Source organism: Mobula hypostoma, chromosome 21, assembly GCF_963921235.1.
Source record: "Mobula hypostoma chromosome 21, sMobHyp1.1, whole genome shotgun sequence".
Taxonomy (NCBI): domain Eukaryota; kingdom Metazoa; phylum Chordata; class Chondrichthyes; order Myliobatiformes; family Myliobatidae; genus Mobula; species Mobula hypostoma.
The window spans coordinates 51688918-51701771 of record NC_086117.1 but is presented as its reverse complement, the minus strand read 5'-3'; the positions used below and the strand labels follow the sequence as shown (position 1 = coordinate 51701771).

At 41.6% G+C, this 12854-nt stretch overlaps 1 protein-coding gene across 1 annotated transcript in view; it reads left to right on the top strand.

The window, feature by feature from the left end:
• dnah10 (dynein axonemal heavy chain 10) overlaps positions 1-12854 on the top strand; it is a 281471-nt gene that overhangs the window by 162554 nt on the left and 106063 nt on the right. Inside the window, exons 37-42 of the mRNA XM_063073994.1 lie at positions 2531-2722; positions 3769-3887; positions 4035-4193; positions 4947-5082; positions 9595-9717; positions 11562-11696. Of these exons, the coding sequence (XP_062930064.1) occupies positions 2531-2722; positions 3769-3887; positions 4035-4193; positions 4947-5082; positions 9595-9717; positions 11562-11696 (864 nt within the window). The remainder of the gene's footprint in view (positions 1-2530; positions 2723-3768; positions 3888-4034; positions 4194-4946; positions 5083-9594; positions 9718-11561; positions 11697-12854) is intronic.

Here is a 12854-nt window from a genome sequence, read left to right as displayed (position 1 = left end):
GTTAATAAAGATGGTCCTTTTCTGACGCTTGGGTAAATGGATTTGGTTGGCGGATTGATGTCTTTTTTTATGGAAGCTTGTATGGCGTATAGCTCTGGGTTTGTGCTCCAAATAGGTTTTTTTCCCCGTTTTTTTGTTATTAGGGTTTTTTTTGTTTTAGTTAGTAGGGGTTCTTTTTTCTTTCTTTCTTTTTTCCATAAAAAAAGCTTTAACATTTTGTTTTTTTTTATTATTATTGATATACTGTTCAGTTTGGTTGATAGTTTAACTCTTATTCTACATATGGATCTATTGTCTTGATTATTTTGATGTATTTTTCTGTTGTTGATTTTCAATAATAATTAATAAAAAAGATTTAAAAGAAAAAAAGTAAGTAAGTGTATGGTAATGCACTTTGGTAGAAGAAATAGAAGTGTAGACTATTTTCTAAATGGGGAGAAAATTCAAAACTCAGTGATGTAAAAGTACTTGGGTATCCTCATTAAGGTTAACTTGCAGGTTGAGTTGGTGGTAATGAAGGCAAATGCAATGTTACCATTCATTTTAAGAGGACTAGCATATAAAAGCAAGGATGTAATGCTGAGGCTTTAGAAAGCAGTGGCCAGACTGCACTTGGAGCAGTTTTGTCCCCTTATCTAAGAAAAGATCTGCAGGCATTGGAGAGAGTCCAGAGAAGGTTCCAGGAGTGATTCTAAGAATTAAAGGGTTTGTATATGAGGATCGTTTGATGGCTCTGGGCCTCTACTCACTGGAGTTGAGAAGAATAAGGGGGGAGGTATCTCATTGAAACTTATCAAATATTGAAAGGCCTAGATAGACTGAATGTGGAGAGGATGTTTCTTATGGTGGGTGAGTTTAGGACCAGAGGACACAGCTTCAGAATAGAGGGACCTCCATTTACAACAGAGATGAGGAGGAATTTCTTTAGCCAAAGGGTAGTGGATCTGTGGAATTCTTTGCCACAGACAGTTGTGGAGTCCAAGTCACTGGGTGTATTTAAAAGGGCGGTTGATAGGTTCCTGATTAGTTAGGGCATCAAAGGTTAAAGTGAGAAGGCAGGAGAAATGGGGTTGAGAGGGATAGTAAATTAGCCGTGATGGATTGGCACAGCAGACTCAATGGGCTGAATGGCCTAATTCTGCTCCTAAGTCTTATGGTCTTTTCCAGATTAATTACTGATTTAATTTTTCCAGCTACTGGGATTCCAATGTCTCTCTAGATTTAACCACTATATCACTCTACTCCTCCTTGAGATCTTAAATGTTATATTTTTGCAAAAGAAATTAATGAAATTGATCTGAATTAACTCATTAAACAGTTGGAATAAGGAACAGCAATTGGTTTTATTGTCCAGACTGTGAATAAAGATTAGCTTTATTTGTCACATGTACATCAAAACATACAGAGAAATGCACTGTTTTGTAACAACATCGAACACAGCCCGAGGGTTGTGCTGGGCACAACCCACAAGTTCCACAATGCTTCCAGCATCAACCTAGCATACCCACAGTTCACTAACCCTTACCATACATACAGTGAGCCAGGAGGAAAAATGTCATAAATCATTCAGCATGGAAAGAGGCTATTCTGCCCCACACATCCATGGCAATCAGTGGGCACCTTTCACATTAACCTCCTCACCCAACAGATGATCCACAGCCAATCAGTGAACACCTGTCATATTAACCTCCACACCTAGCATCTGGTCTACAGCCAATCAGTGAGCGCCTTTCATACTGACCTTATCATCCAGCACTTACTCCACAGCCAATCAGTGAACACCTTCCATGTTAACCTCCTCCCCTGGCACTTGGCCCACAGCCCTCCATGCCGAAGTGATTCAAGTGTTCACCTCGACATTGCCAGTGACCCAGCTTCAACCGTCCTCTTAGGCAATACATTTCTGCTACTCACTAGTTTCTGGGTCAATCTGAATCTCTTCCACCCTTCCCCTAAATTTACGTCCGGCAGTTTTATGTACCTCTGATATGGGGAAAAGTTTCCTACAGTCCATCTATATTCAGTATAATTTTATATACTCAGTCATATCGCCTCTTAACCTCCCTGCTTCAGGTAGAACAGACCCTGCTTCTCCAGTCTCTCCTCATAACTGAACTTCTCCATTCCAGGCAACGCCTTGGTGATCTTCTCTATACCCTCTGACTTAGGGATCAGTGTATTTGGTGGAAGGCAGGGTACAAATCGAAGTCTGTGCCTTTACTTCACATTACTAACTAGGCAGTTTCTGGTGGATTTGAATGAGCTGCCCACTGTCATAGTTGCTGCTAATCCACGACCAATTATCTTCATCACAGCTCCAAGCTTTTTGAATTAAGGGAGTAAGGGAGAAGGAATTAGATTTGACTTAGTATGTATATAACTTACTATAAATAAACATTAAATTTGTGGGAGATTAATTTTTTTGCAGATATATTCAGTGGCATACAACATACAGTTGCATGATTAGTGTTAACCATGCTTGAAATTATGTCAAAGCAATCTGACTATGTCACTTGATTTGATCTACTAGGATGTGGTGCTGATGAGGGCACTGAGAGACATGAATCTCCCAAAATTCGTCTTTGAGGATGTTCCCCTCTTCCTGGGCCTGATCTCTGACCTGTTTCCAGGGCTGGAATGTCCTCGTGTCCGCTACCCTGACTTCAACGATGCGGTGGAGCAGGTGCTCGCAGAGAACCATTATATTTTATTGCCAGTTCAGGTACGCCCAGATGTAGTTCCCTTCTACTTTTTATGTTTCATTTGCAATTACATTAAAATTAAGCAATGATCTCAAAACAGCAAACTTTTTAATTCATTGGTTGTTTCTTCCTTCTCCTGGCATCATATTGAGACATTTCTGACATAACAAAGTATGATTTGAACCTTTCTAACCAAACTGCAAAATAGCATAATGTATTCTGACTGACATTTAATATCTTCTTTTTTGATTTGTTGAACATGTTTATGATTTCCATTGTAGGAATTGGCTAGGCGAAATGTAAGAAAGATACTAGCTAAGGACACAGTCAAAGAAGGCTTTCTTCTTGACTAGGCATCAACTAATTCATGGATTGTATTTTGTAGGAATTGTCAGTCCTCTGACTTACCTGCAATATATAGTTAGGAGAGTTCCTTATCTCTATCGAGAGAAGTCCGAGGAATCCTTCAGTATCTGAGCAAACATTTATCCCTCATCTGATTCTCCAAAACATAGAACAGAGAACAGGGAACAGGCCCATGCTGTGTTGACATAATTAAACTAGTAATTAAGTGCCTTACTAAATCAACCCCCTTACTCCATTCTGCCTACATAACATCTAATCCCTCCATTCATGTGCCTATCCAAGACCCTCTCGAATGACTCTACCATTTCATAGATTAAGTTGATTGATTCAGTGTTTCTGTGACCACATGCAGAAATGGATTGCATGAAGTGGACTGCAGTTCAAATAATCTACAGCTGTCAAATATCACAGGGCAGAGAGAGTTCTTCTTCTACCTTTTAAAGTGGTGGCAATTCTATTCTGATGATTCATGAAGTATTTTCTCACAGAAATACCATGCAGTGCCTAAATACCAGATCCATCACACCTTGCAAACTTAACACATAACCCCACAGCCCTGGTGTGGGTCCTACCTAGAACACCAGTTTGGAGCATCTTTGGCTTTTGTTCTAGCATTGAGATAATATGGAGTTATTCTTCCGTATTTGCTGAAAATCCAAATGTATCTGGTGTAAATAGGTGAGAATTTGCTCTTCCACAGGTGGATAAAGTGGTGCAGATGTACGAAACAATCATGACTCGACACACCACTATGGTGGTTGGACCCACTGGAGGTGGAAAGACTGTGGTCATTAATACACTTTGCAAGGCTCAAACCAGGTGAGATCTAACACTGGCTGTTCCGTATTTAGAAGTCTGAAACCTTCACAGTCAGATGTGCTAATGCCTTTGTGTAATACAGATAGGGAAAACATTCCATAACCTGGTTTGGAAACAATGTCTCTTGGTTTTTCCTTTATGTTGTAGAATGTCACTGGTGACAAAACTGTACACACTGAATGCAAAGGCCGTCAGTGTGATTGAGCTCTATGGAATCTTGGATCCTGTGACTCGTGACTGGACCGATGGAATTTTATCAAATATATTTAGAAATATCAATAAACCAACTGACAAGAAGGAAAGGAGGTAAAAATTCCAATTTAATATTTGAAAAAAAATGTATATCCCATAATCATTAAACAGCACAAAATCAGAATATCCCATATCCAAAGGCTCGTTCTGATGGGCTTAAAGTATCAATACATCCACTGATAATTGTTTGATGGAGTTGTTCATTGATACAAAGTTAAATTAAGAGATTTGCCTTGTCAATTTCCAAAGCAAATCTCTTAATTGGCCTCTGTCAGTAAACTGATAATCTACATACAAGGGAAGTCAAAGCCAACATAAAAGCAAAAGAGAGGGCGTACAATAGGGCAAAAATTAGAGGGAAGTTAGAGTATTGGGAAATTTTTAAAAACCAACAGAAGGCAACTGAAAAAGCCATAAGTGGGGAAAAGATAAAATATGAAGGTAAGCTAGCCAATATAAAAAATGATACCAAAAGTTTTTTCAGATATATAAAGAGTAAGAGTAGATATTGGACTGCATTCTTCTGCCTTCTCAGATTATAACAGTGGCCACACTGTTGGGAGGTTGTGTATCTTTGAAATTCTGTACTCCTGTGAGCTGTTGAATAATCCAGCCGATTGTGGTACAAAACATCCTAGCTGTCATGCTTCTCAAATTACAACAATGGCCACACCTTGTTGGTTGTACGACCTTTGAGTTTGAAACAGGTATTGTAAGGATACAGGTCTGGTTCTATTTTATTTCTCTTCACATTAGCAACTTGCAGTGAGGTATGGTGTTGGGAACATGATGATATAACTTTTACAGGTACATTTTATTTGACGGTGATGTGGATGCACTCTGGGTGGAAAACATGAACTCTGTGATGGATGACAACAAGTTGCTGACACTGGCAAATGGAGAACGGATCAGGCTGCAGGCTCACTGTGCCATGCTCTTTGAGGTAATGTTCCAACATATCTCTTCTGCAATGGTTAGCAAAGGAAGACGTCTTTGCTGTCAGGTCAGTAAATCAAGGTCAGCATTCTGTGGCATCTCTCTTTCCCTCAGTGAGAAAGAGAGTGGTACAATTCCACATGGACACTATGGCCAAGAAAATGCACTCAGGCCTCTACTTCTTCAGGAGGCTAAAGAAACTCAGCATGTCCCTGTCCACCCTCAGCAATTTTTAAAGATGCACAATAGAAAGCTTTCTATCCGGATGTATCACAGTTTGGTACAGCAACTGCTCTGCATGTGACCACAAAAAAAACTGTAACAAGTTATGGTCACAGCTCAGCCCTTTACAGGAACCAGCCTCTACACTTTGGATAGTTTAGATAGGCACATGGATGGTAGGGGTATGTAGGGTGATGGTCCTGGTGCAGGTCGATGAGAGTAGGCAGTTTAAATAGTTCAACAAGGACTAGTTGGATTGAAGAACTTGTTTCTGTGTTGTACATTTCTATGATTATGACTTCTCATTGCCTCAGAAAAGCAGCCAACAGAATCAAAGACTCTACCCACCCTGAACCTTCTCTCTTTTCTTCCCTTCCATTGTGCAGAAAATATAAAAGCCTGAAAGCACATACAAGGATAACTTGTACCTCATATTTATAACATTATTTAATGATTCCTTTGTACAATAAGATGAAATTTTGATCTCACAATCATTATTAATTGGCCTCATTCTCACCATGCACCTTATTGTCTACCTGCACTGCTCTTTCTCTGGAATTGAACACTTCATTCTGCATTCTTTCCTTTTCCCTTCTCCTGCCCTGATGTATTGATGTGATGAAATAATCTGTATGATAGCGTTCATATAAAGTTTTTTTTATATCAGTACATGCAACAATAATTGTTCATTCGTTATCTGCCATGTCGTATAACATGGATGATCAGGGTCTTTCCATGACCATGATTGTTCTTAGCAAATCTTTCTACAGAAGTGGTTTGTCATTGCCTTCTTCTGGGCGGTGTCTTTACAAGCCAGGTGACCCCCAGCCATTATCAATACTCTTCAGAGATTGTCTGACGGCAGTGGTCACCTAACTAGGACTTGTGATGTGCACCAACTGCTCATACGACCGTGCACACCACCTGCTCCCTTGGGTTCAGTGACTCTGATCAGAATGGGTTAAGCAGGTGCTACGTCTTGCCCAAGGGTGACCTGCAGGCTATTGGAGGGAAGGAACACCCTACACCTCCTTTGGTAGAGAATTATCTCCATTCCGCCACTTGAGCGACAATAATAAACACAAACACAAAATATTCTGCAGATGCTGGGGTCAAAGCAAATGCACAAAACGCTGAAGGAACTCAGCAGGTCGGACAGCGTCCGGGGGAACGATCAGAAAACGTCTTGGGCCAGAACCCTTCGTTAGGACTGAAGAGGGAAGGGGCAGAGGCCCTATAAAGAAGGTGAGGGAGGGTGGGAAGGAGAAGGCTGGTAGGTTCCAGGTGAAAAATTAGTAAGGGGAAAGATCAAAGGGTGGGGGAAGGGAAGCAGGGAGGGGATAGGCAGGAAAGGTGAAGGAGGAATACTGGAAAACACAATGGGTAGTAGAAGGAGGCGGAACCATGAGGGAGGTGATAGGCCGCTGGGGGAGGGGGCAGAGTGAAACTGGGATGGAGGAAGGGATGGGGAGGGAATTACCGGAAGGTGGAGAATTCAATGTTCATACCAAGGGGCTGGAGACTACCTAGACGGTATATGAGGTGTTGCTCCTCCAACCTGAGTTTAGCCTCATCCTGGCAGTAGAGGAGGCCATGTATGGACATAACCAAATGGGAATGTGAAACATAGAGTTGAAGTGGGTGGCTACCAGGAGATCCTGTCTGTTGTGGCGGACGGGGTGGAGGTGCTCGACGAAGCAGTCCCCCAATCTGCGTCGGGTCTCACCGATGTAGAGGAGGCCGCACCAGGAGCACCGGATGCAATAGATGACCCCGACAGACTCACAAGTGAAGTGTTGCCTCACCTGGAAGGACTGTTTGGAGCCCTGAATGGTGGCAAGAGAGGAGGTGTAGGGACAGGTGTAGCACTTACGCTTACAGGGATAAGTACCGGGTGAGAGATCCGTGGGGAGGGACGTGTGGATAAGGGAGTCGCGGAGGGATCAATCCCTGCGGAAAGCGGAGAGTGGTAGAGAGGGAAAGATGTGCTTAGTGGTGGGGTCCTGTTAAAGGTGGCGGAAGTTGCAGAAGAATAAACACAAGATGCTGCAGATGCTGAAAATCTTGAGCAACACACACAAAATGCTGGAGGAACTCAGCACGGCAAGTAGCATCCATGGAGAGGAATAAACAGAAGGGCATTTGGAGGGGACTGCATGTTAGCACCATTATTAATGGGCATACAAGCCTGTGGGATCTGGGAGTATAAATCCGTTGGACCTGGGAGTACAAGCCTGTGTGTTCTGCCGAGTTGTAGTGTAGTGTGGGCTGTGGTCAGTGGTGTAGACTTGTAAAGAATTAAAATAAACAAGATATCATGGCAGCATTGCTGCATGTTGCAGTTCATAGCAGCGGTATCTATGTGATGTGTTTGCACTTCAGTTAACTTTGGCTCAGAGTTGCTAAGTCAGAATCCAAGATTCAGACACTGCGAGCACCAGGGAAAGGATAAGTCCACTGTAGCACCAAATTCTTAGTTATCTGCAAATTTACTAATTGCTCTGCATACATTCTCATTCAAATCATTAATATGTACAACATCAAAGATCCTTGCAGCACTCCGCTGATCACAACCCTCCAGTTTGAAAAACTACTCTCCACTACCACCATCTGAATCTTCCCACTAACACAAAATTTTGAATCCATTTGGCTATCTCACCTTGCATCCAATGTGATCTAACCTTCCAGACTGGTCTACCGTGCAGGACTTTGTTAAAGGACTCGCTAAAGTAGATGCACACAATATCTACTACTCTGCCCTAATCATTCGGGATTGGTCACTTCAAAACCCTTCTGTTATTCTTTCCCATGCACTAAACCATGTTGACATGGACAAAGGCATCTCTTGCCTTTATCCCAGTCCGTGCTTTTTGAAGTAAATAGAAATTCTATCCCCCAGAATCCTTTCCAATAATTCTTCTACCACTGACGTAAGGCTCACCAGCCTGTTGTTCCCTGGCTTATCCCTGAATCCTTCTAAAATAAAAGCACTACATTAGCTACCCTCCAGTCTTCTCGTACCTCATCTGAGACTGGTGAAGGTACATAAATCTCTGCCAAGGCTCCAGCAATCACTTCCCTTGCTTCCTGTAACATCCTATAGTACATGTGGTCCAGCCCTGAGGATTTCAGGACCTATATGCATTTCAGGACCCGCACTACCTCCTCCTTCACATCAGTAAAACCAAGGAGTAGGTTGTGGACTTCAGGAAGAGTAAGCCAAGGGAACCCACACCAGTCCTCATTGATGGATCAGCAGTGGAAAAGGTGAGCAGTTCCAAGTTCCTGAGTATCAACATCTCTGAAGATCTATCCTGGGCCCAGCATTTTGACCGTTACAAAGAAGGCATCACAGTGGCTATATTTCATTAGGAGTTTGAGGAATCTTGGTATGTCACCAAAGGCCCTCACAAATTTCTACAGATGTGCAGTGAAGAACATTCTAACTGGTTACTTCACCTTCTGTACAAAGGGGCCACTGCACAGGATCGGAAAAAGGTGCAGAAAATTATAAACTCGGCCAGCTCCATCATGGGCACTAGCCTTCGTAGTATCCAGGACATCTTCAAAAAGTGCTGCCTCAGAAAGGCGACGTCCATCATGAAGGATCCCGTCACCCAGAACACGCCATCTTCTCATTGCTTATCATCAAGGAGGAGGTACAGGAGTCTGAACAGACACTCAATATTTCAGGAACAGCATCTTCTGTTCCACCATCAGGATTCTGAATGGATAATGAACCAATGTACACTACTTCTCTATTTTACCCTCTCTTCTTGCACTACTTACATATATATATAAGTAATGTTATAAGGAATATAATGTTCACTGGGCAGGTTTTGCAGTGGGAGTGCAGCTGCTAGCACACTGCCTTAAATGTACAGACAAGTGCCTGAAGTGAACAGATTATCTAAAAATCTGCACCATGAATGTGAGGGTTCAGCTCTGTGGAGGTACAGACAGTGAGAAGCATAGCTCACAGTATTGCTGTAGAAGTCTTGTCTGGTCGGGGTGCCATTCTGCATGTTTGATCCAGAATCAGGAGTGGGAGTAAAAGTAGGAATTTATTATTGATTTGACAGGCTGTTGCCATATTCTTCAATTTATAGTCAGATTTATTTATCATAAGTACATCAAGACATATAAGGAAATGTGCCATTTGTGTTAACAACCAACGCAACCTAAAGATGTGCTGGAGCAGCCCACAGGTGTGGCCGCACATTCTGGTGCCAACGTAGCACGTCCACAATGTTCTGCTCTGCTGACCTTGCTCTTTCTTACCTTATGAGCTTTATAGGTTGGAGATTTACAGTATGCCTCTCCAGCCACCGTTTCTCGTTGTGGGATGGTTTATGTGGACCCCAAGAACCTGCGATACAGACCCTACTGGGGCAAGTGGATCAATGAGAGGACCAGCAAGGTATGATTATTTTACAAACAACTTTACAAATTGGTCAGTGAAAAATCTTGCAATAAACTCTAGCTTTATTTAACTGCAGAGCATATTTTTCTGAATGGGTACAACATTTAAGACTATAATATATAGGACAGAATTGGGTCATTTGACCCATTGCATCTGCTCCACCAGTTCATCCTGGCTGATCCAATTTTCCTCTCAGCCTCAATTTCCTGCCTTCTCCCCATATCCCTTCATGCTCTGACCAATCAAGAATCTGTCAACCTCTGCCTTAAGTATACATAAAGACTTGACCTCCACAGCTGCTCGTGGCAAAGAAATCCACAGATTCACCACTCTCTGGCTAAAGAAATTCCTCCTCATCTCCATTCTAAAAGGATGCCCCTCTATTCTGAGGCTGTGTCCTCTGGTCTAAGACACTTCAAACATAGGAAACATCCTCTCTGCATCCACTCTATCAAGCCCTTTCACCATTCGATAGTTTTCAATGAGGTCACCCCTCATTCTTCTGAATTCTTGTGAATACAGGCCCAAACCCATCAAATACTATTCATATGACAAGCTATTCAATCCTGGCATCATTTTCGTGAACATCCTTTGAACCCTCTCCAGTTTTAGCACATCCTTTCTAAGGTAAGGGTCCCAAACCTGCTCACAATACTCCAGATGAGGTCTCACCAGTGCTTCATGAAGACTGGAGATTACATCCTTGCTTTTATATTCTAGTCCTCTCGAAATGAATGCTAACATTTCATTTGCCTTCCTCACCAAAGACTCAACCTGCAAATTAACCTGCAGGAAATCATGCACAAGGACTCCCAAGTCCCTTTGCACCTCAGATTTTTGTATTTCCTCTCCATTTAGAAAATAGTCAACCTTTCATTTCTTCTACCAAAGTGAATGATTGTACACTTCCCATCACTGTATTGCATCTACCATTTCTTTTCCTATTCTCCTAATCTAAGTCCTTCTGTAGCCTTTCTACTTTCTCAAAACTACCTGCCCTTCCGCCTATCTTCCTATCATCTGCAAACTTTGCAACAAAGCCATCAATTCCACCATCCAAATCATTGACATACAACATAAAAAGAATCGGTCCCAACACAGACCCCTCAGTAAAATTATAACCGTTTCTTTTAAAACCTTGCTGGTTTTAAAAGTATTTCAATTAGATTATTTTGATTATCTTTATTAAAATTAGTACCTTATATTAGCAAATGTTTTCATTTATTTTGAATGCTCAATTATCCAGTATAACAAAGTACTTTATGACTTTCCTATATTAATACATAAGAATAATCTTCCTTTTAAAAACAGTGGATTTGTTAAAACAAAATGATAGTATTTATTGATTATTTTTCAATATTTAAACCAGTTATTCCATGTGGACTGAAGTGCATACAAGAGCAGTGCAGAGGCCCTGCCACATTACCAGTGATGCTGTCTTTCAGTTGTGATATTAAAGCAGGCTCTTTCTGCACCAGGTGAATGTATCGAATGCATGATATTACTCTGCAGCAGGACAGGGAGTATTCCACTGTATCCTACAAAATGTATATCCATCAACCAGTGTTTACCAGATCTCTGCCGTGTGCAAAGTGGTTGTCATGTTTTTTAAAAGGGTGACAGTAACTTTAATTCCAAGTTACATCATTAAGATAGAGGCTGTGTGAGACAAGCAAAGTCCTTGAATACCACAGTGGACTTTGCATGAAGCCTGGGTTGAGGCTCTTTCAGATGTAAGGTGAATAAAATATTAAGGGTTAAAGAAGCCAACAATGTTATGTAATAGTTTGAAATTTCACATCCTTTATGATATGACTTGTAATTATTTCTGTTTACTTCAGCAAGAACAGACTGACCTCTCCAAACTGTTTAACAAGTATGTGCCTCAGATCCTTGAGTTGATAGTGGAGGGGATGTTGGATGGAAGGCAAGTTGAGAAGTTGAAAACAATTGTCCCTCAAACAGATCTGAATATGGTAAGAAGGTGGAAAGGTAAAACATTTTGATGGAAATATCAGCAGCGATTAACAAAATGATAATGGGTGGGACTGGAGAAAGTAATTGCTGCCAGCTACAAGGTTGATCAGAAAGCAGTGCTATTAAATTCAAAGACTTGTGATATTAATAGGTGCACTTGCTTTGTAACAATACAATGAAGGATTTCATTCTATTAAATGTGTTTTCTCCATCTGGTATGATTACATAAAACAATCAAAAGGCACTTCAATTAGAGGTTTATTGGCTCCTGTCAACTTGCTCTTATCCATAATCATCAGGTTACACATTCAGATGTGATTTGATGTAGATGCCTCCAGGAGGCTTATAGATATGATTATATGATGCTGAGATACATCTTAGGATGCGCTGGACATTTCATCTGTGATGTAACCTGGGATCATCGGGTGTTTCTGGCCTTCCAACATCAGACACCCTCGCCCAGGCGACCCAGCCAGGGCTGATCAGATGTGGCTTGTAAGATGTATTCCATTGGACTTCTGTTGCTTCAACTCTAGGTGTTTACTAACACTTCTGGTCAACTGCTTCCAAGTTATGTGGAACTGCTGGTGATTGTCAGCAAAGTGTTGGAATCCATTATTAAGGACATATTATCAGTCACAGAGTCATGGCACACTCAAACAAACTCTACAATCCACTCTGTCCATACGGACCATCAGTGTTGGAATCATTACTAAAGACATACTATCAGTCATAGAGTCATAGCACGCTCAAACAGACTCTACAACCCACTCTACCCTTGCTGACCATTAGCTTCCATCTGTACTAATCCCATTTACCTTCACTTGGTGCAACATAGTTTCCTGGAGGATTTTGACATGAAACATTCACCCATGACCTGGCCTCCACAGCAGCCAGTGGTTCTAAATTCACCAATATCTGGCTAAAGAAATTTCTCCACATCTCTGTTTTAAATGGGCGCCTCTCCATCCCAAGGCTGTGCTGCCTTGTCCTAGACTCCCCCACCATGGGAAACATCCTTTTCACATCTACTCTGTCTATGCTTTTCAGCATTCGAAAGGTTTTAATGAGATCCCCCCTCAACCTTCTAAAGTCCAGTGAGAACAGGCCCAGAGCCTTCAAACATTCCTCACATGATAATGCTTTCATTCCTGGCA